The 27219-nt window shown below is 30.6% G+C and overlaps 1 protein-coding gene across 1 annotated transcript in view; it reads left to right on the top strand.

Annotated features, from left to right (window-relative positions):
* LOC127724559 (neuron navigator 3-like) overlaps positions 1-27219 on the top strand; it is a 175976-nt gene that overhangs the window by 110387 nt on the left and 38370 nt on the right. The window contains exon 14 of the mRNA XM_052231542.1: positions 26881-26964. Coding sequence (XP_052087502.1) covers positions 26881-26964 — 84 coding nt within the window. The remainder of the gene's footprint in view (positions 1-26880; positions 26965-27219) is intronic.

The following is a 27219-nucleotide window of genomic DNA, read 5'->3' as shown; positions in this document are numbered from 1 at the left end:
AAACTAATATCTAAAGCATGATATCTAAGTAGAAAATTTTGAAAAAAAATTCTGATTTTGTATTTTGAATTACTAATTTGTTAAAAAAAAAAGTCAATGCATTTTGGTAATACTAACATCTCTAGAACAACTAACCCACATCTTATTTAGATATTTATTTGGATGTGTTAATGAATTGGATAATTTATGCTAGCACAAATACAAAACTGAGCTACCACCATGAAGCAAAGTATTTGGTCTGTTTTGTCAGATTAGCACAGACACCCACAGAAAACTATATGTTTAAACACTAAATTTGAAGTTGGGTTTGAAGATGTGAACATTTCAACTACAAAGATTAAAACAAAAGTTACGTAAGACACATGTTTGACCTTTTGAGGAGAAAAAACTTGACTCCATTAAACATTGATTGTCGACAAGATAAGCATGGTTGAATCTTCCCACCCTTCCATATGCCATACTATTATCTTTCCAATTTTTGCCGAGTTCTAATCTCAAAATGATTTTTCGCACACAATATCAGTGATTTATTACATCAAAATGTTATATTTCCATGTAAATGAATTTAGAATAAAAGAACTGCACCATTTTGATGTGTTTTTTGATAAAGAGTATTTAGAGAACAAAGCATAAAATGCCCAAGGGGTACGTACAAAGTATTTCACTGTTGTTATGTACAGTGAAAAAAGGCTATGAAGCTCATGTGATGTTTCAGGTTCAGTTGATCTGGAGTCCTTTTGAAGAATTTGTTATTGCGATTTTGTCATTTTAGACCAAAATGCGATTATTATTTTTGGGATACTGAAAAAAATCCCGCTTCATTCATATAAAAAATTCCAAAATGCGAGTTTAAATTATTGTGATTACAATCCTGTCACATTTTTTTTGCAATAATTTCTGAATTATTAAAATTCTGAATTTACTGTATATAACATACATGAAACTATCTACCCTGAAGCAGATGAGCATGGTTTCAATTCCTGTGTCAACAGAAAGTTAGATAGCCAAATGTTCCTTTCAAACATACAAACACAAACAGACACATGCAAGGTCAATCAAAATACATAGTAGCTGTATGATCCATTGTATTACAAGAGACAGTATATAATAGATCACAACATCAATGTTGTTGTCAGATTTACCTCCCCACAAAATTCCAATCCTCACAGACATCTTTTTACAATGATTACACTGTTAGTACAATTAGTCATTCATAAATCAGTACACATATTCATTTTTAGCTTTTCTTGTATATTTGTTGAGACAGCAAAATTATTTGTATTAAGTTCCAGAGATTTTGGTTGTACAGTGGTCTTTGCTTCTTGCATTCATGGAGGTGTCAGTGACCCGGTGGTCTAAGTAGTTCAACTACTGTATCACTAGCCTGTCAACACTGAGGTTGTCAGTTCCAACCCGGTAGGTGCTCTCGAATTGAATCTTAATTGGCAAGGAAATTGTCAGTTTTCCTGCCATTAAGGTTAGTTCTCTCCGGACACTATGCCTTCCATCAATAAAAACTGACCAGTCATGTGACTTAGTTGACAGTAGCTTCTTTCAAGATAACTTTTATAGACTCCAGGCAATTTGCAACCTGCCATATTGTATAGACGCTTATCTATGGCTGAAGATGGTATATTGCAGTTGTCCTTTAGTTTCTTGTTGTTGGGTTGTTGTCTCACATCTCTTTTTATTCATACCCATCATAACCATAATTTTTTTATTTAAGGCATGTGTATTGTTTGTTTGCTGTCTCATTGATGTTTATCCCACATGTCCTTGTTTGGTTGCCGTCTCTTTGATGTTTATCCCACACGTCCTTGTTTGCTTGCTGTCTCTTTGATGTTTATCCCACACATCCTTGTTTGTTTGCTGTCTGTTTGATGTTTATCCCACACGTCCCTGTTTGTTTGCTGTCTGTTTGATGTTTGTCCCACACATCCTTGTTTGTTTGCTGTTTGTTTGATGTTTATCCCACACGTCCCTGTTTGTTTGCTGTCTGTTTGATTTTTATCCCACATGTCCTTGATTGGTTGCCATCTCTTTGATGTTTATCCCACATGTCCTTGTTTGGTTGCTGTCTCTTTGATGTTTATCCCACATGTCCTTGTTTGGTTGCTGTCTCTTTGATGTTTATCCCACACATCCTTGTTTGTTTGCTGTCTGTTTGATGTTTATCCCACACATCCTTGTTTGTTTGCTGTCTGTTTGATGTTTATCTGACATGTCCATTTATTCATTTAACTCAGATTATTTGAATTTTGGAAAGTGTTTATTTTAAAACATGATGTTCGGCAATCAGCAATCATTAATTTAAAACACAGGCTTTTGACTGATTTGATTTAAGTAAATGGAGGGTTAAGTCCCTTTAATGAAAAAAACATTTGGAAGAACTTGATGTCTCGTAGTAAAGTTTGGCTCAGAACCAGTCCAAAATTAAGTCAGTACCAAGGAGCCTTGTGTTATCTTGTTTAATTTCAATTAAAGCGTGAATAATTCAATCAACTAATTAAATTTAGATAAAAACAACCATCAAAATACACTGAAATTCTAATTAGACTGAATGTCACCCAGTACAAACTAGAATAGAAGCTTGTCATTCTTGGATTGTATTGACATTCTATTGACAGATGTGTGTGTGGTTCATCTGGAAATGCAATGATATATCCTAATTTTGTAATGGGAACCAATGTAAATTTAGTTTCTAGTTATACACTGTTGTCAATATTCCATTTAAAGTAATGGAGACTGTTAGGATCAGTGAGTTCTCTTATTTATTTATGTACATAGCTGGTTTCTGGATAAGCACATTTGTTTTAAGTAGACAATAAGATATGTTTAAATAGATATAAGAAGATGTGGTATGAGTGGCAATGAGACAAATCTCAATCCGAGTCACAATTTGTAAAAGTAAACAATTATAGGTCAAAGTACAGCCTTCAACACGGAGCCTTGGCTCACACCGAACAGCAAGCTATAAAGGGCCCCAAAAAAGACTAGTGTAAAACAATTCAAACAGGAAAACCAACGGTCTAAACTATATAAAAAATGAGAAAAGAGAAACACTTATGAACCACATCAACAAACGACAACCACTGAACATCAGGTTACTGACTTATGACAGGTGCAAACAAATGCAGCGGGTTTAAACGTTTTAATAGGTGCCAACTTATAGAAAAAACTTATCAAATGATGGGGTTTTTTTTGTGGATGGACATATTTATTGTTGATTGCTGATCTTTGAAAGTCTCTGTTAAATTTTATTTAAATGGGTAAAAGTTTAGAATTTAAAAAAAAAATTGATGTACCGATAGTCAAGATATCATTTAAAAAAATACATATAATGTTTTTACAACCCTGCATACCCTCGGTATTCACTTGAGGGAACTCTTATTTAGGAGGTGTTGGTTCAACAGCTCTTTATTAAAAAAAAAATAGAAAAAATTGACATGTCTTACTTTTTTGTCACATACAAAATTTAATGTTAATAGAAGAAAGCTGTCTCCTTTAGATTATCAATCACTTTTTTAGATTCATTTCGGTTTTTGACCATGAAGCTTTAAAGGAATGGAAATAAGAAAAAAGATAACTCCTCTATGGCAGTAAGAGTAGGAATTTTGTCTCAATAAATAACTTTTATATACAAATTAATTCAAAACTGTAATTATTTGTGAAATTGTATGATCACTGAGACCTCATACCTGGGGATATGTCTGGAACTCTTCATCATCAATCCAAATTATAAGTCATTAACATTTAATATGCTGACTTGATGGAAAACTGTAATTCATATTTATCTCTTCTTAAGAAGATAATTGCCAGACAAATAAAGGCAGGGGGAAAAAGTTCTCAGTGCCATCAGTTCCAAAAAAGGTCAAAAACTGAAAAAGAGCAGACGTAATCGATACACTATTGTCTCTCTGTGCATGAATTTGGCTAATTACATTTTATATGGTTAGAAATAAGTATCCTTAGGGACTGAGAAATATATTGTTACGTAAGGTCCATTGGCATGAAATGGTTTATTTAACAGGAAAGATATAAAGGCATTGCAGACCATATTCTGAATGTCATAAAATTACTAAAAGAATCATGAAACATTAAAGGTTACATTATATTTAGAAATGGTTGGTTTCCCTTTAAATGGCAGAGACCAGCAGAGTAACTTAAATATCTAGATGTCTAGAATACTAGTACATTTTATGTTTCATAACTCAATAGTACATACCAATTTAGGTCGAAAAAAAATGAATTTATGAGCAAAAGAGTTTTTATGATTTTCTTGTAATTTGTAATGTTAATGCTAAATAAAAAATGTTACATTTGATTTTATGCAATGGCTAAAAAGGGGGTATTGGGGGGTTTGACCGTGTTTTTGGTTAATATCAGTCAAATTTTTGTTATTGAATATTTGAATTTTTAATTTTTATAAAGTAATGTGTGGTTGGGTTGCTGTCGCTCCATTTAATTTCCTTTTACGTCTTTTTACAATCTCTCTATAAGAACAGAATATTCAACAAATAAATACAAATGTGGAGTGTAAGTTTTTTTTCAAAAGTGTAATAGGATAAACGTTTGTTAAACCAAAAGCAACTTAACAAAACAAGCTGATTATATAGACATCTTCTGGTCACCTGGCTGCCCGTTTTTCAGAAAGAGGTTTACATTGTTTTTGTCAGTCATAATATCGAAGATTTCCGTAAGGCCTCAGTTTAACTTGTATTAATTGGATATATCTAAAATGGTTAGTGTTATTCAGAATCGACAATTCTTCCAATTTTGAAATGATTCCTACGGAACCTAGTGGTCACTATGAATGTAACCACATTGATTTTAATCAAGTTACGATCTCAGAGGAATGCTGGCGCCATGTCCATCTTGAGAGCATATAACAAATGAATAAAACGGACATTGGACTGAATTGAAAAAGATGATTGTGATAATATCGTTAGTTCAGATGTGTCAGATACGTTTAGAATCAAATGATTGATCATTTATGAAAATGTAGTATTTACGTTGTCAAATATCGGTGATTTACATCTGTGGATGGTACTAAATATGACATGTATAATACTCCAATTGACTCAGTAAATGGCAAGAGTATCTTCAGAAATTAGATATTGTTATTTTTTAGGATATTATGAATTTTTTATTGAAAAAGCAACTTATGCCAATATTGGCCAATGGTTTACAACAATCATGAATGAACAAATGGAAAAATGCATAAATATCATACAGAAATACACTAAAAAAATTTCTTAATTTACTTGATTATTTGAAAAAAGAGCAAAATTAATTAGTGTTATGTATTTTCAGGATGAATAAATTGTTTAAATTTATCTATAATATTATTGTTCTATGATACAGATCAAATATAAAAAAAAGGTTTTTTTAATTCTTCATTAAAATAGTACATGAAAAAAAGAAATGAAATTCATCTCTTATGACACTAAATAGTTAGAAAATACAGAAATAAAGACCAAAATCCAGACCCTCGATTCTGCCCCTTCAGGTATCATATTAACTCAAAATTTAGTAACAGGGTTTAAGACAATAATTGTCATTTTGAAAAAACTTGATCTTGACTGATGTAAATGCCAGTTGGTTCATTATTTGTCTATACAACAGTCTGATAGTACCAGTACATTTTACTTTAATTGCCTTGATTTCAACCATCATAATGTAGAGAAGCATTTTTATCCCAAGCATCAAAGTAATCCTTACATAAAACAACAACTTAATTTGAATCTCCTTGTAACCAATTATGATTGGTTAGCTTGAGGTTAATTAAGGGAGATAATGTACTTGGTTAATTACCCTCTTTTTTCTCTAAGGTAAATGTCTGTTCAGGGGTTAAGAAACAGCAAACTTTGGAAGAGTAGAATCTAGGTGATCTAAATAGGAACAGCAGGGGGTTCCAAAATGATTTTCAAATACTGGTGATTGACTTTAATTTTCGTGGGTACCAATTTTTGTGGATATTTGATTTCATGATTTTGCTACAAGGCTATAGAAAATATGTATTTTGTTGAAAATTAAGTTCATGGTTTACCTAAATTTGCCGAAGTCTGCATACAGGCATGATAGAAAATTTGTATTTTGAAATTTTAAGTTATATGCACAAAATCCATGAGATTGGAATCCACAGTAATATTTTTACTTTTTGGGACTAAAGAATTTTGGAGTTCCTACATCCATGACAACCAGAAGTCCCGTTCTAAATTTTCTACCTCAGATTGGAATGACCTGAAGTCTATCAAGATTTCAAACTATAATTTGCACTTATTTAAATTTAAACAGAATTTTTACCTGTAATTGGTACTTTGATTAAACAAAACTGTCAGTCAACTAACATTAAGAAAGATACCCCTAAAAGGACCCCAATAATTAAAAAATTAATTGAACAATTACGATCTAAACAACTTCATGATAATTGGTTCTTCCTTGTTTACACGGTGGCTTGAGGCCTCACACAGAAAAATTTCAAAAGGGATTTTGACAAGCTTAAAGATAATGAGAAGTCTAAGTAATTAAGCTTTAGTTTTGCTTCGTTTGTGGCTAACAGCCATTTTATTTGAATGCTTGTTGTTATAGAGGGTTAATTAATTACTACCGTGGGGGTTTGTGTATTTAGGTCTTTACGTTTTTACGTTGGTCATCTATTCTGTAATTTACAATTAGGGGTAAAAGAAAACAACTTAAAAACTGGTTAAACTGTCTGTGTGTCTGTACCGATTCAGGCTTACGGAAGGAGGGGGGGGGGGGGGGGGAAGGTAATTCTGCTCCATGTATTGTTCACTGTTTGCGTTTGTCTGTACATCTATTTGTGGGAGCAGTCTGTACATCTATTTGTGGGAGCAGTCTGTACATCTATTTGTGGGAGCAGTCTGTACATCTATTTGTGGGAGAAGTCTGCAGGTGCTTTTGCTTGATGTTGCTGAATTTTGAGCAACTGACACATTTTCTTCAATATGGTAGTCACTTGACTGTCACTCATTCAAAAAAAAATTTACTTGAAACCCTCAGCCTAACAATTGTGAGAAATTGAACTGATTTTTATTTGAATCGATCTTATAAAAGACCAGGTCACATTTACATACGCTCAAGCAAGATCAACGGACAAGATTTACTGAAGTTCTTGACATTTAAATTATGAACTCTTATGAGTATGTATGTTGACATCTTTCTAAGTTGATGACATGTTTTTTTCGGAATCATTAATTCATCTGCAACCTTCAATGTCTCTCTTACTCTCTCTCTCTTTAATTCTTCGGAAATTAGATCGTAGGAACAAAGATGAGATATAACATTGGACATAGAATGGATTGATTGGTTTTTTTCGCATTTACCACAAACATGGAAATGAATTCACAAATTGTCTCCCTTTGATTGATCTGTCTTCTTATTTACCATAAACATGCAAATGAATAATATAATCACAAATTGACTTCATTGGTTTATCTAGGAATAGCATAATAACTCAATTATTTACCCAAATATAGACCTCTCATAAAAGATCGCCTCTAATGAAGAAAATTAAAGGAAGAAATCTAAATTGAAGAAAATCTTTGATTGAAAAAGGGGAGATAAAAACATTCTCTTTTATTAAAGTCATGATTTAAAATCAGAAGTTCTCTTCACTCACATGTTAGGAGTGATTTTTTTCTTTTGAAAAATGATTTCGTATTCCAAAGCTTTGAAACGAGAAATAACTTGATTGCATAAAAGAGTTTTTAATGATTTGTTATGAAACCAATGTTGAATAGTTACATGAAAGTAAAAATCTATACCATAATAATTCTGGTAGATTTGTGTAAATTTGTTTTGTACATTGGAATGTCATCAAAGATGAATTAATGGTATAATAGGGAATCATTTTATTATGGCCTATAACACGGCAAATTATTCATATCTAATGCCATGGGACGTGTAATCTTTTGTCCATTCGTATGATTTTCAGTGCTTTTTCAATAATAATAATAAAATGAATTGAAAAATGTTGAATGGCATTTTAGCATGTTTTAACACTATAAGCACTCAGTAAATATAAAGTTTAAAATAATTAGGGGGGGGGGGGCATCTTAACCAGAGGGTTAAAGAGTATGAAGGATTCCGGGATCATTATGCACCCCTTACCTTACCTTATTTTATGTGCTTTTCGTTGTTCAAGAGTAATAATAAAAGTGAATTAAATTTTTTCTTTTTTCTACCTTGATAGGTAATCAAACACACCTTAAATGTGCAAATTCAATTTATTGATGTATCAATAGGCATTAATAGACAGAGTACAGGTTTGCAATTTCCATTTAGGGTGTGTTTGATAATCAGTGTAATGAAAAGTTTGATCGTTCTCACAATGATAAAGATTTGTAAAAAAAAATGCTGTCTATGTCTTTAATTTGCTAAATTGAGAATTGTTTAATATTAGGTCATTCATAAATGTTAACCTAAATTACTATTCCAACCAGATATGATGCAGTGAATTATATTTGATCAATATAAATATGACTAATACTTATTGATGAATATATTTATAAAAGATGAAGATCTAAGTTGTTACATTACCATGGAAACAGATTCCCCATTCTGGTTTTGATGTTTAATTATCTGGAATACAGTTGGATGCCTCTTTAGTAAACAAGTTTCATGATAAAATGATATTTGAATAACATTTAACTGATTTTGATAAGTAAAATCAAAATTCACATCTCTGTAAGCATTTCCTGTCTTGTAAATGTGTATGAAAGATTGCAAGGCAGTTACTTACTAATTACTTATATCTTGTATTGTCTCCCTTGATACCTTTAAAATATTGCTTTGAACTTTGTTAATATTCTAATGTAATCTAAAAGTAGGATTCTTAAGGTAGATACATCTGACCTTTGTATGCTTTTGAACTCTAATAAAGATTGCATTGCAATCCCATGTTGACCACAAAAGTAAGTAATTGATGGGTATATTGAGATTAATTGTCTCCCCTGATACTCTTTCTCAAGGCTGATTTTCTCACATTTCAGGATAAACAAATTTGTTTTGGTGTGACAGGCATGTATCTGACCTTTTGATGCTGTTGAACTTGAGTTTAGTCTGAAATGCAATCCCAATAACCGGTTAACCACAAAATTTAGTATTTGAAGGGTATATTGAAATGAATTGCAGTTCAGTCTCGTGTTGATCACATAAAGATTTTATGTGAATGTTATTGAAATGAATTGTTTCCCCTGTTGATCTTTCCCAAGGTTCATATTTTAATCTTTCGGTATAAACAGCGTTGTTTGTATTTTCAGAAATTGACAATAGAAAAACAAGGGATATGGGGTATCCATCCATGACACAAAATCAGTACATGCACTGCAAAAAAACACACAATAAGCAAAGGAACAGTGCTTTTATTGCTGTTCTTCATCTCAAAGTCACAGTAGATATAGTAGTTCTTTCACATAAAGTCCCAATTGATTGATTTAAATGATATGTTCTGAAGTTGGTTATCTCTCATGATTCAAAGATTTTAGATTTTGAATATCAGGATGATTGCAGATAAAATTTTATAGTGTAAATAATTTCTCTGAAGAGGTGATATAGCAGCAGACATAGAAGAAGGCATAGATGTTATTTTCCAATAATACTATCTTTATAAATTTCACAAGACATGTTAAAATAGACTTGATTTTTGCATTGGCTTTTTCAAACTCCTGAAACTTTGAATCAACCACAAGGAGTAATAAGAGGTGTATTATAAATCACATTCATACAATGAAAGCACACAAATAAATGTAAAAATATAAACAGATGTTAAGTCATAAAAAACCTTAATTTAGAAGAGAAATATTTGAACAGCTCTTTAGATACCTAATTATAACGCTGTACAAAATAAAAATACATCTTCATTTGGTCATATATATTATTTGATATGCAATTGATTAACATTAGAAAGTTGAATTTAGCTGAAATAAATGGGGCATAATTATTAGAATCTGGTTTTAATTAAAAGTTAGGATGGTCACCACTTAAATCTATTATGTCAATTATCAGCCAACCGAATATTCAAGAGACTTCCAATTTTGTGATACTGATATGCAAATGAGTTAATTTTCTAAGATTACAGTCAATAACATGGTTAGACATCTACTACTTTTCTTGCATAATTTGTTTTGTAAATCCTCTTAACTTCCAGCATTTGAAGAGATTCGATGCTTATAGCTTCTTGAGTTCTTAGAGTCTGCTAAGATTTAAATGGGCACCCTGTTCTGCTGATTGCAATAATTAGTTCTTGTGTCGTCTGCTGGCATTATAATTAGTCACTTCTTTGTTGATTAATATTTTTTTCTGTATTGATTGTTGTCTCTTTATTATTCATCTTTATGAATAATTCAGAAATCTTTCTGATTCTGCTGAACAACTACAGGGATCATATTTATGAGGGTCTAGATGGGGTTTGCAAAATAGAGAATAAAGAAAAAAGTGCATATGATAAAAAATGGAAAATAGTGTGCAAACAAATAATGAAAAGAGAAAAAAGACCTAGAAAATTAAAGAATACAGAAATGAAAAGAGAAAAAAGACGTAGAAAATTAAAGAATACAGAAATGAAGACCATTCCATCCTGACCCTCTTATATTGGGTCAAGGACAATATAATAATAGAATATGACTTATATCTTAGTTCTCATGCTCGCCCAGGGCTCTGTTGAAATCTTTGCAACGAAATTTTCATCAATAGAATGATACAATCTTGATTTTTCTCATTTCAACTAAGATGTATATGTGCAGTGGGCTGCGCTGCACTTTTTGGCAAAAAGGCCCAAAATTGTGTGATATTGACAATTATTTGTTCATTTATGTGTCTTTTTGAAACTTTTAATTTTGTCATACGACCTGCACAAAATCAGTTAGCTGACTCAGCTAATTTGTGACTTTGAATTTTACTGTGAATTTGTTTTAGATCCTAAAGTTTGTTCAAAGCAAAATGATTTAAGTTAAAAAAAATTGTAATGTAAATATCATGGACCACAAAATATGAGTTTTATATGCCAGGTGTAACATTGTGTTAAAGAGTTATAGCCCTTGTTGTGATTTATTTCAAGATGATAATGGATGTTATACCCAGGATGTTGTTTGATGTCAGCTGTGTGATAGAATACAATTTAATGAGATTTTCAATATACTTGACATTGGTTGTTTTACAATGATATAATAGCACCTGAAAAAAAAAAGTTCACAGGTTAAATTCTTGATACATATTTGTAGAGATCATCACAAAACATTGATTATTGTGGTTCAATGAACTGGAATTATGTACCTTAAAATAGTCAATTTATGTGTACCAAAATAGAAATTTACTGTGTTACTTAACATCATTTTATAGATTTTGACCTTGAAAGGTCAGAATTTTTAATAACAATCCTTACAAGTTGGAACATGACATCTATGGTTTCAAATGTCATGGTTTGACCCTTCAAAATTCATGAAGTGACATATTTTATTCAAGCATTACATTGTATCCTATCAACTTTAATCCAGACAAGCTGAATTAAATAACATATATTAAGTGAAAAACAGTTGTATTGAAAAACATTATGTTTTTTTATGGTTTCACATTTTTTACATTCTATGAAATATTGATTATGTATTAATCACATACTAAAATGCAGATTGCAGAAAACTTATACAGTCCTGTTGTAATGTGAAAACTATTATTGCTGAAAATATTAAATGATTTTAACACTCACTTAAAATGCTAATAGATAAAAATAAATGAAAGATGGTATAAATGTAATCAAAAGATGTCAATTGCAGATTTATGGAATATATTTTATTTTTACCACACGCCTGGATCTAATTTTTGTCCCATTAATCAACTGCTTTCAGAAGATAGTGAGATTTTTTCTGTATAGAATTCAACTCAGCATTTGCCATAAACTTGCTGGCTGCCATGTTTTTTTTGTAAACCCATGTTTTAATGTAGTATTTTTTCTTTACCATTTGCAACAGAAGAATAGAGTGAGTATATTTGTTGTATTTGCATGTTGTAACTATGGAAACAGCTTTTGAGGGTCTGTCTCATTACCAGTTCCAAAATCCTCAACCAAGTACGCTATAATATGTATGGTAATGAACAGACCTCATCAACAGAATTTAATAATGCAATCCCAAATGACCACTGGTTTTTGGAAATGTAGCCTGTCAGTCTCAGCTATATCAATAATTACTAAAGCATTATATAAGAAATAATTGAGCTCAAAATGAAAAATACCAGGGTTAAAAGGTTTTATACAGGTTACTCAATACCCTTTGATTATAAGTTCTATCAGGGTATTTTTTCCACATCCAATTTTTCAAAACTGTTTCCTCAGACCACTGGCATGATAATTGGTTCACAAAGGTCAGTGTCTTCAGTCACGCTTTGCTTAAAAATTAACAATTGTAAGAAAAATGGAAAATACTTTTTCTCATTTACAAAAACAATTACTTTTAAAAATTATTTAAGCAGTCTAAAAGATTTTCAAGCACTGTTTTCTATCTATAGTTAAGACTCAATAGGTTAATTAATTGAATTTACATTTTGCTTTAAGCGTAACAGTTGCATCTCATTGAATGGCATATTAACCATTTTCACCAGTTATGATATTTCAACTGTTGATTTGACTTTCACAGTTGCTTTTGCATCTGTTTAGGACTGATTCATGCTATTTTGCCATTTTTCGTTCATCAAATTCCCTAACAATGTTTCACTGTTTACAATTTAAAGGTCCCCTATTTAGCATGCCATGTCATTATTTATAGAAACGGTGGAGGTTTATATATACTATATAATATACAATCATATAACCAAATTGTATGTCTATTTTATCACAGATACATCATGTACATTAATGAACTCGTTCAAACTAACAGTTCATGACCTGATAGTTCAATAACATTCAATTCTATGAATTTGAATGTAAGGAGATGTTTGTTATGAGTCAATTAGACAGTAACCTAGTGACATAAAAAATCAAAACTCAGCATTATGATGGTTAATTGTATTCCTCTTTTTATGCCCCTGCCGTAGCAGAGGGGGCATGAAGTTTTACTCTTGTCACGGGTCCATATGTCCCTAAGTTGGTTTCTATTCTCTAACTTAAGTTTGCCTCAACCAAATTTTATGAAGCTTATACACAATGCTTATTACCACAAAACACAGATCAAGTTTGAATTTTGGTGGCGTCACTTTAACCGTTCTAGAGTTATGCCCCTTTACAAATGGAAAAATTGCTGAATTTTTCGTTTCCGTTCTCTAACTTAAATTTGCCTTAACCAAATATTATGAAGCTTATACACAATAATTATTACCACAAAACTCAGATCAAGTTCAAATTTAGGTAGTGTCACTTTTACCGTTCTTCAGTTATGTCCCTTTATAACTCTATATTTTAGAATTGAATGTGGATTTATGTAATGAATATGCAATTATGCAATATGAAAGCTGGCCCCAGCAAAGCGTTGTTATAATGAATCTTTAACATGTATAGAGACTGACACTGATTGACCCTTCATTGGCCTATTAGCTAACATGGCAGATTTAGACCATCATTGGACCATTTTATTTTTCAACCATTTTTCAGATCTATCCATTGGGTATTTTTTGAACCGGAATCGTAATTGATGTCATATTTTACATGTCATTTCTGTGTTATGCAGTTATAACAGTGGGTTGAATAATAATTCCTCATATAAAGCTCAGTCATGATTAAATATTATATTTTCCAATCACACAACATTAAAGCAGCTTTCATTGTGCTTAAAGTAGATAGTATATAATGGAAATTAAAATTGCATGCTGTCAAACTTAAATTAAATTATAGTCTGCTTCTTAATGTCACATGTTAGACAGATAATGCATATTGAGTGCAGAAAGGTCTTTCGGATTTTTTTTTTTTTTTTTTTTTTTTGAGCAATTTCATCTTAGAGTAGGACTTGATCCAGAATAAATGAATTTGATTGGGATTTTTTTTTTTTTTTTTTTTTTTTTTCGCATTTCATCTCCGAGGAGGTTGATAGATGAATCCTTATAAAACATCTGATTGTAGAATTTGAAATCTGAGGAATGTATTTTTTTTTGGGGTGATTTTTATTGAAGATCTTGGCTATTGAATACAAAGATACTTGCGTTATCATGGTTTAATGAAAAAATATTGCCGTCTGCCTTATCTTTCGATGACTAGATAATCAGAATAACACAGCAGATGTTTTGACTTTTTGTCTTAGTTGTGCCAGGAGTTAGTCATAGTGTTGTAATTTTTGGTAAAGTTTTCTTCTTTTATGAAAATGTACTATGTATTTATCAAGTATTAGCCAAAAAATTGGGTAATTGCTTATTCAGTATTTTTCATATTTATAGATAGTTTGTAAAACCTGGATTGTTAAATTAAATTCAACCTGAAGTTTCACGTTTTATAATGTAGTTTCCGGGATTTAAAGTAACTTTTAAAGAGTCTGAATTATACAATAAAACTTTGCCACAATAAATAGCTTCCTACTTAGTAATGCACCTGAACTATATCGCCACTGAATGTTAATTGCAAACGACAACAAATCTTATGAACTATAAAATGATAAAATATTATTATTACATTGTAGTCAGTAGATATAAACTCAATTTTAAATAACTCTTTCCTGTCCAGCTGACCTGCATCATAATAGAGTTTACACAAAATTTCATTTGGATTCCTCATGAATCTGTTAAAAGATCTTTTAACACATTCCATTCCATTGTAAGAGTCCATATATTGGTAATGACCAACACTTTTTTCATTCAAAATGATGCATTGTTTTTCAAACCACAACTGAAAAAAATATCCGTTTATGTAAATGCAATTTAAGTTGTAAAGTTAACTTTCTAAGAAGAATTCATTTGAAGCTGCCAGAGTTGTAAGAAATTCCAATAATGGAAAAAAACTTCACTTAGCTAAGTACCATTTTGGACATTGTCTAATCCATTCAATATATATCTATTCTCCTTGGGTAAACTTAATGATGATGAAATATTTTATTGTTCATGTAAAAAAAACATTTATATCTGTGAGTAATTATTACAATGGTTGACACTGATGGGACCAGATTGATCTTTATGTCATGAAACAATTCTTGTGGTTAATTTTTATTTTTGTCTGCGGAAATGAATTACATAGTACACATGTCCGCATGATTACAAATTTCATTTCGCTATTTTATTTTATGATTATTAATCTATATACGTTTAATTTGAACTATTAAATAAAATTGAGAAAGGAAATGGGAATGTGTCAAAGAGACAACAACCCGAACAAAGAACAAAGAGAAGAAAACGGCCCAAGACCACCAATGGGTCTTCATTACACAGCGAGAAAATCCCGCACCTGGAGGCGGGCTTCAGCTAAAAAAGTATTTTTTGTTCTACTTGCAAAAAGACTTTTCTTTTTTTTTTTCCCCCATTCCCAATGTCCTTAAATTTCCCTTCAGATTTATTCTGTCCTGTTAGATGTTAGATGTTGTACCAAGATGGTTAAGCTACTCAGGTTTCTTTTTAAAAAATTACCAAAAATATTAATTTGTATCATCAATTTCTTTTTTTTATCTTTTGTCACAAACTTTGTATTGTATTGTAATAAGTTAACAGCTATACAAGTTGAATCGGATTGTGAAAGGTTGTTAGAATTGAAATAAATTCTTTAAGCTTTGTCCTGTTTAAAGACATGATTAACCCAGGAAAATTGTAAATTGTGTTTCTTAATGAATGCCCTTTATTTCACATAATTGTCAGTTTTATGGGTTTGACAGATTATGTTAATATTAACAATAAAACTTTTGTCACAAGTTGCCAGTGTTATTGACAATTTACACTTCATTCAGTTCTCCATTTTATATTTCTGTTAAATTTCCATACTATTTCATTTAAACTGTAAAATGCAGTTTTTAAGAAAATAATTCTTTCAAAGTCACGAACACATGGTTTTAAAATTCTGCACATTTTCTTGTATGACACAATATTTCTGAAGTTCTTTGTTGAATTAACTGCAAAGCTGTAAACGTTTTTGTTTATGAAATTCTATGCATTTGTTTTTTGTTTCCTGGTTAGACATTGACATTGATTGCATTATACAGTGAAACCTGTCAGAGTCTTATTGAACCCTATGTAAACCAGAATTCTGTCTTAACTAAACTCTTCATTCAGATCAGGTCAAGCCAAAATAAAAAATAACTCTGTTTAGGATTTCCATATCTTAAATGTTTTTTATGCTTCAATTATATAACTGATTTTTCAGATAATAAACAGCTGAGTCATGCAAAATTTGAAATTAAAAAAATGCAAGGTAAAAGTTTAACAAGACAATAAATTAAAGAGCCAAATTTCAGATGAGGAATTTAAATAAAATGTTTATTCAAATTAAAAGTGATACATCAATACAAAAACAATACTAAAAGGTTTAATAAAAAAAAAGTTAAAATTATTATTTAATGCTAGTGTATATTTATCTTTAAATATACTGACTTAATGGATTAAAAGAATCTATTATTTTGTCTTGATAGCATATTTCAGCGATAAAATAAAAATTTGAAAGTTCTATTAGTTGTAAAGAAAAAGTCATTACTGGAACAGGCACAGGAAATATCTACAGTGAGGGAGAATTCTAGGCATGTTTCCATTATTTTGATGACGTGAGGGAGAGAAATAAAGCATACTTTCCATATTTTAGTGATAATTTTATTGACAAAAACTAATCATATTTTCAGTATTTTGCTGATAATTTGATAAAATCTGCTATTTATTCTGCAAGAGATAAAAGGGATCATATCATAAGTGCACACATGTGCTGGTGTCTTTGTGAGCTTGAATGACTGTTTGAAATCTTAGTAAAAGGGATAATGTCCTGACTGCTTTTTTATTTTGAAAAAAATATTATCATTATTTGAATAAGGAATTTGTAAAAGAAATCTATCTGACTTGTCAAAATAAATCTCACTGGGGGTTAGCTTTGTAAGTGGTTGCTATGGACCATTGAGGAGATCAGTGTAGGACAGGAGCTGTAAAACATATGTTAAATTTCAAGATAAAAAACTTTAGAATAACACTGATCACAGTTGTGGGTCAGAGAAGTCAGAAGGCACTTTAAGTTCTGAGATAATCCTAATGATTCCTACACATCATTGGAGAAAAAAGTTCTATTAATAAAAAATAGTTGCATCTGGTATGTAGCTTAATTCTACAAGTACTGATTAATATGGCTGGTGGTTTGATGAATTTACTATGTAACTAGTGACACAAATTCACTCTATGTTGATCTTACCACTATTCTTATGATTTTTTTTGCTACCGAAAGTACTGTGACTTTGGGATATTAGTAGCAAACTGTTTTTGTTTGTATATATCAAGCAGATAATTTGTGTCGGGCAGGATTTCAGATGCATATTTTCTATAAAGACCACTTTGCTGTATAAATGAATAATTATGTGTCTTTTGAATGTACTATTCCAAGGATTAGATTTATAGGATAAGTAGAGAAGTGATTTTCTGCAGCTAAAAGGAAAAGATTTTGAGGACAGAATTTTATTATGTGTTTTAACAAAGAGAATTTTCAAGGAGACTTCTGGTTCTAAGCAATTATGCTAATTAAGAAATAAGAAAAGACATTTAAGGATACATTTTTTTCTGTGAACTTATTTTGCACTTCAGAACATTTTATGTTAGTCAGTAACAATTAGTTTACAACAATAGAAGATTTGAAGCTTTCCAGTGCTTTGCAGGATTTTACAATCATCGGCTAATTAAAACACATGAACTTTTTATCCAATAATTTCTAGTGGTTTAATTGTTTGTAAAAACATCAATCATATTTTATTATAAAAAGGATGATTAATTTTCGACATAGCAATAAATCTGCTGAATCAGATTCATATTTTGTAATTGGTGATATTTAAATTATTGTGAATTTTTTTTCTCTCCTATTTACAGTTCATTGATTGTGTTTGGTTCTGTAGCTGGTACTGTTTATTGACATATCGTAAACAGTAGTATATATCTATGATAAGGGCACTGCATCTATTTACACCTAGTGGTACAGTGGAGGTCGTTGGTTGTATTTGAAATTAATCAAGGGATTTGATTGGAATATTTCTAGAAAGAAGTTGGTCACAATTTGATTAGAATTTTTTTGTACCAGCATATAGCGGGAGGTTTTTCTCTAATGGTTCCGTATAAATGAAATTGGAAGTCAAAACAGGATCGGTTGATTTCTGTTTTTTTTTTTTTCGTTTTATGAGACCTTGATTGCTCTGCCATTTCCACTTCAAAGGATTAATTAATTACATAAGATTGTGCTGATTAGAAGTGAGAATCCAGGTGAAGGTAACGAGATTTCCAAAGGACAGATCATGAGAGGTAGATATTGGAAAAAATGAATTGCTTAGTAAATAGATGGAACAATGAAATATGATTCCGTTCAATTGGTGATTGTTATCTTGGAGAAAATTGGAAACAAGATTGGATAACATCTTACATTGTAATTTTTTAATGTGTGGGATAATTCCAGGATAATTCCGTCAGTTTTTGGCATCAATTTTACAGGAGATATATAATTGGTACAATTTGGTCAATATTTTGATCAGGATGGAATCAATATAGTGTAGTTACCTGTGTAATAACTCATTAAGGTACAAAAGCTTGACAAAGATGCAGGAGAAAGCTGAATATGAATCATTGTGTGATTATAACGATAATGACGGCTATATGGTTTGTATTGTTTATTTTTATTGTAAATTTTTAAATAGTTTATGTAACTGGAAAGGGAGGGGGAGGGGGATTAAGACTTTGCAGCTGGTCAAGTGTTAATAAATATACAGGTATTTCTTCTTATGAACTGAAAGGATCCAATCAAGTTGACCTTTGATATTTTTAGCTGTTGTGTTTAGGGATTTTTCGGCTTGTTAGCTGCTTGGATCAAAGTTATGAGTAAAGATGCTCAAATAGTCATTACTGGACAGTGTTTTTACTTAAACTTATTGGAAGTCAATCTTTGTTGAATTAACTGCAAAGCTGATTGTAGATTTTTTTACAAACATGATATCTGAGTAGTCACTTGTCTTTTGTTGAAGATGTGATGTTGTCCTAATGTCATTCTAGTTTTTTTTTTTATTGTTAGTTTATGTTGGGTCACTGTGTCTTTTACTTTATGCCTCAATATTATCTTCAATCTCACAAATTGTTAGCTATTGACTATGTTTGATTTTAGACAGTTTAAAGTTTTTGTTTTGGTATTAAGGTTGAATTTTGTTCAACAATTTGTCCATCCATATATACTTGTCATTTCAAGAGCCTAAAAAATAATAAAGGAAATTGGTGATCTTATTCTTATTATGGATAAGCATGTACCAGAGACTATTTGCCATTGGACATTTAGTAACCATTTATTCATGATATTTTCCTCTAATGAACGTGTACCCTATATCATGTTGACTGACAGTTCACACAACAGTCAAAAATATTTTGAAGTTTTCATAACAGAAGTTTCATTTCAACTTTTAAGATCGTCAGGATGAATTTAATAGACACTTCATTCATGATTCAGTCAGCAAGATAAAAAAAGATATTGGCATCATTCATGGTATCTTTATCAGTGACAAACTATAAGTCCTAAATTCTATTTTTGGGATGAAATCACTTTAATTTCTTAGTTTATCTACAGTACAACAGGCTGTGAACTCAATATTCTTTCAGTTACATACTTTGTATATCTATAAATTTTGATTATATTGTTGAATTTGTTTATGATTTGTAATAATAAATTTCAGATCTGTACTTTATTATCTATAAACCTTCCAAATCCTTTTGTACCTTCACATAGGATATTTCTTCTTCTTTTTTTAATGATATTCGTGAAAAAAAAGTTTTAAATACATAGATATTTATAATTCGAAGTCTATAAGGTGAACTTGATTACCAAGTAAACAAACTGGTACAAACATTGATGACAAACTGAAATAAGTAAGATAACCCAAGCAATATACAGCCAAAGATAAACAAACTAAGTAAGAAATCTGTAGGAAATATTTATTATTATTGAGTCAGAGAAAGTCGGTAGTGAGGAATAATTTGTAGAAATTAAGATATCATCTTTAACATTTATATCCTCCCAAAGCTATCTACGCTATGTTGTCTCCACAGGACTCTCTGCCATTTCAAACGATTCAGACCTTTCATCTCTTATTTTATGATTTTTTGTGCATTCTGAAATTATTCCTAGCTGATCAGACAACAGGTTATACGGCAAACTGCAGTTTAATGACATGTGTTAAGTTGTCTTGGCAGGCAAACAGGATTAGATTTTGTAGATAGTGATATTAAATTCTCCCTACTTTGATTGTGATTTTCTCCTAACTTTAAATAATTAAGCTTGGACTTATGTTGAAATCATGTACTAATAATAAAGCTACCCTTTTGAAACAGAATGCTAAAACATGTAATAATTGTACATTATTGTCTGGGTTCAGCTTCTACAACTGATCTATAATGACATGACCTTTGTTTTATCAATGAGGTATTCATAAATCAGAGGAACAAAAATAAGCAATTCGTTAGCACATTAGACAGATAATTTGTGAAGAACATTAGCAGACTGACAGTTAAGTTGATATTTCTCTGAATTATTTATATCCTAATACAATAAGACAAAGCTTAAGGCTCTGAAAAAGTCCAAAAGATATTTATCTGTCTGGTTGGACACAATGTTAAGAGTCAGAAACCATTTGTCAGTTCATGATTTTAGCTCCTGTCTACTCTTTATTCAGAATTGTAATCAAATAAGAGTATCTTTTGATGATGCAAAATATCTGTCTTAAATAAATAAAGAAACAATTGGACACGTTATACAATAGTAAACATCTTCCTCCATACTAAAATAGTTTGTCCTCAAATATGTTTTTCCTTCTAAACGACAACTGTTACTAACATATATATATGAATTCAGATATGATCATGTAGATGAAGGTCAATATTTTATTCTCAGAAAAAGATGGCATTCAATTCAAAAATTCTTCTTTTATTTCAAATGCCCAGTATATCAGTGTGTATATATAAGTCTAATATATATAAGTGAATACAATTTGTCAGATTTATGAGTGACATTAGTGTGTTTTTTTTTTTTTTTATTTGCATTAATCCTGAACAATTGGTATTTTGCCAAGACAATTTGTCTAACAATGTGTTTTTTTTATTTATTAATTGATAGTTTATGAAAAAGAATTGCATTATTTCAAGATTAAAGGGTAAATAATTAACAATTCTGGTCTTTACACTTCACTACAAAACCTTGTTGTTAGAACTACTCCAGACAACAAAATAGCCTCTTGACTTTAATTGCTGTATACAAGTTCTTTTCATAGTAATGGCTCTGCTACAGGATTGCTTTAAGTACAGTGAATGTAATTATCATTACTTATTCATCAAAAATACATATTCTGTATAAAATATGAATGACTGTGCTAAGATTTTGATCATGCAAGGAAACTAATTTGTCTCCTTTTTGCAGAAGCATTATGTCTGTGTTTGAAATAATACAAATGTCTTTGTAAATTTAATGAAAATATACAATAATTTGTAGTGACTTAAAGGATTTTGTTTCATGTTTTTATAATCATAAGGTGAATCAAAACTGTGGGAGTTATCTTTCTTTGTACATAAATAAAGTCATTTGCATTAAACTTTATATCTAGTAAATCCAAGAAAATCATGCAGCAAATAAGATCAAGGTGTTTTTTTGTCTTAAATTCTCTTGATTAATGATTCTGTCATGTCAATGGATGTTGATGTGAAAAAGATTCTTCCACATGTAATAATTCATAATTAAAACCTTGCACACATTCCGTCATGAAAGATATTTATCTGTAAAATATACCTCAGTATTCTGGAATAATTTGCTGCACAAAAACATATCTATTTCAGAATCATGTCATGGTTTTATTCTGGTAATTGTGATATATGCTATTTAAGAATGGGGAACAATGAGTTTTATCTGGATGGGGCTATTAAGATGTATGAATTTGTCAGAAATAATGATCAGGAATTCAAAAATATATCTTTTTCAAGTAATAAGCGAAATGACAGAATGTTGAGGTCATGGTGACACCATGTCATAGTTGTAATCAGTAACTTTTTGGGTTTGTATCTATTGACGAGAAAGAATTACCTCCCTTTTGTCTAGTTAACCAAATTATTGACTAACCAATATAATACAATTACATTAATTGTCCTGATCTATGGAGACCGTTATCAAAGATTGATTTTGTCCTGAACTGAATGCAAATATCATTAGCGATAATTATTGGCGATGATTTAAGTTAATACAATATAACTGTTTTCATCATTTTGTATGTAAATAGATTATGAGTGAGTATAGAACTATATGGTAAATGTATTGATGATTATTTTTACAGTTTTGTCCCCCAGTCATCATCAGCAGATGTTTGTTTCGACACAAATATCAGAATCTATTTCAATTGTTTTATCAGAACAAAGTTTAATATTGTCAAGAGAAAAGGACAGTACTCAGATTCTGATTTGCATTTGAAAGAGATGTGTAAAACCATATGGCATAGTAACGTGATGCATTCTTTTGTCATAATTATTTGAAATAACACTGTTTCCTCATTATCTGGTTAAAGCCATTGTTCAGGAAATAAAATAAAAACATTTGCTGGGGTTACAATGACAAGAAATTGAAGGCTAAAAAGCATTTGAAATTATAAAATAATTCAAAGAAAAAAGGAATTTTATGAAAAGAGGACACTGATGTGTCATTAAGCTTAAAAGAGTAATTTGAATTTTTATTGAAGACAGCAAGTTAATGTTGGAAGTTTTTCTAAAGCAAACTGTTCCAAAAAAAGTTTAAAACAGAGAGATGAGATTACCAAGGTCCCTTAAGGGCAATTGAAAATCATGTTCCAATAAAAAACACAACACTATGGCAAAAAATAAAAACGTCAAAAAGAAAAAACAACAATTTTGTAACAAAACATTACGAAGAAAAATAGATTGGCCAACACCTGAACCCCACCAAAAACTGAGTGTGAACTCAGGTGCTCCGGAAGGGTAAGCAGTTCCTGCTCCACATGTTACACCTGTCATGTTACTCCTGGTAAGGCATTTGTTCATCTACTTTTTGCTTCCTGTTATTAAGGTCCCTGGTGAGTTTTCCTTTTCCTTAAAAATCTATCCTATTTATTCAAAAATATTCATTACTTTTGTGTATTAGAATAGAATGATGGGTTTGTTTATCAAATAGCTGTCTATCTTGATGTACTGGTCCATTTATCCCCTGACAACTGAGTTCTCTTATCAATACAGAAAATTACTCATGTTGTTTGAAAACCATTATCATTAAGGGAAATTCTGAAATTCCATTGATAATTTATGTTAATCATCCTTGGACTCCATTGATATTAATATGTTAATCATTCTATGTTAAAAATTAAAATTTGTAGGCTAGAGGGAAGAAAATTTGAAATCCCTCTTTGTTCCTCATTTTTGTTTGTGACCTGCTCATAAATTGGACACTGTATTCATGATCTGGTTTATTTATCCCATCACCAAGAGAGTTTTATTTCCAGAACTTTTTATATTGCAGAATTATTACTTTAATGGTTCCTTTATCCAAATAGCATACCATAATCTTTCTTTTATTCCACATTAATTGTGTATTAATTGACAGTGTCAATAAATCCACAGTAAAAATGTGTGTATGGTGTTTATTATATGTAATTTTAATGAGAAATCCACACTTCAATTATCCAATTAAATACAGGCTAATTTTTGGATTGAATTAAATAGTGACTTATGATTTTTATCTTAGCCTTGAAGTTCACAATTATAAGATTGAGAGGTTGGGGGGATTGCTAAATGAATATTACTGGCATAACTTGATTTAGTTTGCTTGGAAACTGGGTCAGAATTTCCCTGGGATTAGATAGAATAATATCATACAATTATCTCTGACCCCTCTTTACATCTGGAAATTGTAGAACCAGAGACATGTCTCTGGTAGAACCTACTTTTAGTATTAATTGTCAATATGGTATCTACCTAGATTAAATGCATGAAATACTTGCCATTGGACAGTAAGCAAACGACAATTAATTAATTGAAACTGTGTTAATTTTCTTTTGATTCAGAATTTGCATTTCTGACATATTGGATTATTAGCCAGAACTCTGACTGACTGAATTGAATTTTTAGGATCTCTATACAGTCACCCATTAAAAATTTTAAAGTACAAATATGTATTCATCTTGCTCAAATGGATAAAAGTTTCTGAGCTCTTTTCCACTTGATCATTGAATTATCTAAAAATGAACATACACAAAATTGAAAATGAGTTGACTGACAGTCAGTCAGCCTTAGACAATATTTGATATTAATATCAACAATTTCTACCATATATCATCAAACATTTGATGAATTTTTGTCAGTTTAGGGTTTCATGGAAATCTACAACCTTTGACCTTCTTGATATGATATATATCCATATCTTGATTGAGGAAATGTAAATAATGTTGCTTATGATTCATAAGAAATAATATATGCACTTTATCGGGCAGTAAGATAACAATCTGAGAGAGATATGAACGTGCAGCTTTTAAGATAAGGGGAAGATGTTTTCTAGATGGGAGGGAGATGTTGAGACAACATGATGAGAAATTTGTTCAGTTTGTAAGGGATGCAAAATTTGGAATTATTGTAAAAATTTTTAAGATTTGGATGTTCAGGGTTCGATTTAAGTTACAAAGTATCAGTTATTGAGTCAATATTAGATTGTTGGAAGATTTTCTAAAATTGGCTTTAGGATAGAGAATGTAAAATCTTTAATAAGTTTGAAAATTTGATGTGTCTTGTCTCTAAGAATGAATTTGATTAAAGCATCAGTGTTTTAATTATCAAGAACAAGAAGATCTTTTAAATTTAATCATGTTATAATTATATGAACAAAATCAACATTTAGGTGGTCAGGTGTAATGTATAAGAAGTTGATTTCAGTGCGGGAGTGTGCTTCTAGTATATCAGCATTATATTGCATAGATGAATGAAAAGATATCAACAAATTTGAAATACTGTATGTCATTTCCTTCTCAGCATGTGTCCATAACCTACATGAAAAGTTGCAAGTTGCTTGATCTTCTTTCTGGTCATTAGATAGATTAAAGTTCAAACAACTGTATTTATTTAAGATTATCATATTGAGGGAGCAATTTGAACTGTAAATTGCTGTAAAAGTAAAAAAAACACAATTTCTTGAAATTTGATTGATCATGCTTTGAATCCAGCTATAAATAGATATTTCCCACAATTATTAAAAATAAAAAATGCACTCCTTTGGATTCTTTTTATGCCACACTACTGAATACAAAAAATATTTAAAAAAAAAGCAAGATCTTAAATTGGTTGTGAACATAAAGCAGCTAGAGTTAGCTCCCTTTGTATGTAAATCATCATGTTGCTGATATCCTGAGGCACCTTCATCTAATGATATTATAAAGAGTGGATTTAGAACTGGTACTAATTTCTTCTTTTATTTTGCAAATTAGTCATGAATAGCTTTGAAATGACATTTCAAATGTGTTGAAATATGACTTCTATTTCAAGTACAAGTACAAGAAAAACAGAAAAGAACAATTAGTAAAGGTCACTCAAACTTGAAGGCACATTTCACTGAGGACACAATTTTCAAAGTTAGGTGACATTGTGTAAAGTAATGACATGTAACACCCCTTTTGATTGGCTGACATCTGTCATCTATTCTATGGTTGACAGTAAGGAGTCATTGACTACAATGTTGCACAATCCCAGAGGATGTTCCTGGGATATTTTAGATAAATTATTGGAACATTTTACTTTATTGCATACAGTATTGTATTTGAAGGATTGCCAACTTCTGTTGAGGATTTAACATTGGTAATACTTTAATAACAGTGCACATGCACTGTCATACTCAAAGTTCTTTAAAGGAATTGATCAAGTAATTCATCTATAAAAACAAAAATTCTTATCCATTAAAACTATAGACTTGATTCACTGTGATCTTTTTTCAATTGCATCATATTCCTGTTTGCTACTAAAACTTTTACCAAGGATTTTTTTTGTTGACTATACAAATCCTATTGCTTTTACCAATTTTGTGGATCATTCATAAACTCTTTGCTTACTATGGAAGTTATTTCTGAGTTAAATGATATGCCACTAGACAGAAAACAAACAACAATCAATCAATCAAATTAAAATATCATCAATTCTAGGAATCAATAGCAGAAAACTGTATAGTTCTATTGAGAATTCATTATGGTTGATTGTGTATTCAAATAAATGACCCTGAAATGGCTCATAAAGGTCAAAATAGAAAATATACCATAAAAGTCTCTTAGTACCGTCATCAAATATTGATGTCCATTTATGGCGTAATCCCGCTGAATATTCCAATTCAAGTTAAACATAGCGGTATGAATACATAATTTCCATTTGTAAAAACCTTTCCTGATCTTTTTTTCAGCAAATTTTTTCTGATATTGGTATGCTTAATAAGATCAATGTCGGGATAAATCTTTAACATGGCGTCACTAAAATTAGGTTATGTAATATTAAGTTGTGTTTCTGTGACTTGTGGGATCTATAAAACATATCAGTGACATTGATTCTGCATGTAAAACTAGAAACTTACAGATAGATAATAATTTAGTGTGTGAGTTTTTGTAGACATGTGAACATGTAATCATCACTTTAGTCATTTGCATTTTGCAGCAATTCTGCACGTAGAATTTGAAAGTATGGATGAGTATTTATTCAGCTAATGGACTGTCAAATAACTTTATCCCCCTTTTTTTACAGGCCCATGTCGTGGCAGCATTTGAACAGAGTCTATCCAACATGACCCACAGGCTTCAACACCTGACGTCGACCTCCAATCAAAAGGTAAGTTATTTTTAAACAATTACTGGGAATTGGCCTGTTGTAAACTTTTTAAATTGAATTTTACAAGCTCTCCTTAAAAAAGTTAAAGAAACATGACATGTTGGCAGGATGCCTTGTACACTTCATGATTTGGTTTATATCATAGAAAATAAAACCGGATGCATTGATTACATCATAGCTTCATTATTATATCATTTTTCGATTGAAGGAGATACAATATTTGGAATGGTTGGTTGCAATGTTTTCGTTGATACA

Source organism: Mytilus californianus, unplaced genomic scaffold (genome assembly GCF_021869535.1).
Source record: "Mytilus californianus isolate M0D057914Y unplaced genomic scaffold, xbMytCali1.0.p SCAF_14, whole genome shotgun sequence".
Classification (NCBI taxonomy): Eukaryota; Metazoa; Mollusca; class Bivalvia; order Mytilida; family Mytilidae; genus Mytilus; species Mytilus californianus.
Note: the sequence above shows the minus strand (reverse complement) of the source record. Positions and strands in the feature narration are given on the sequence as shown.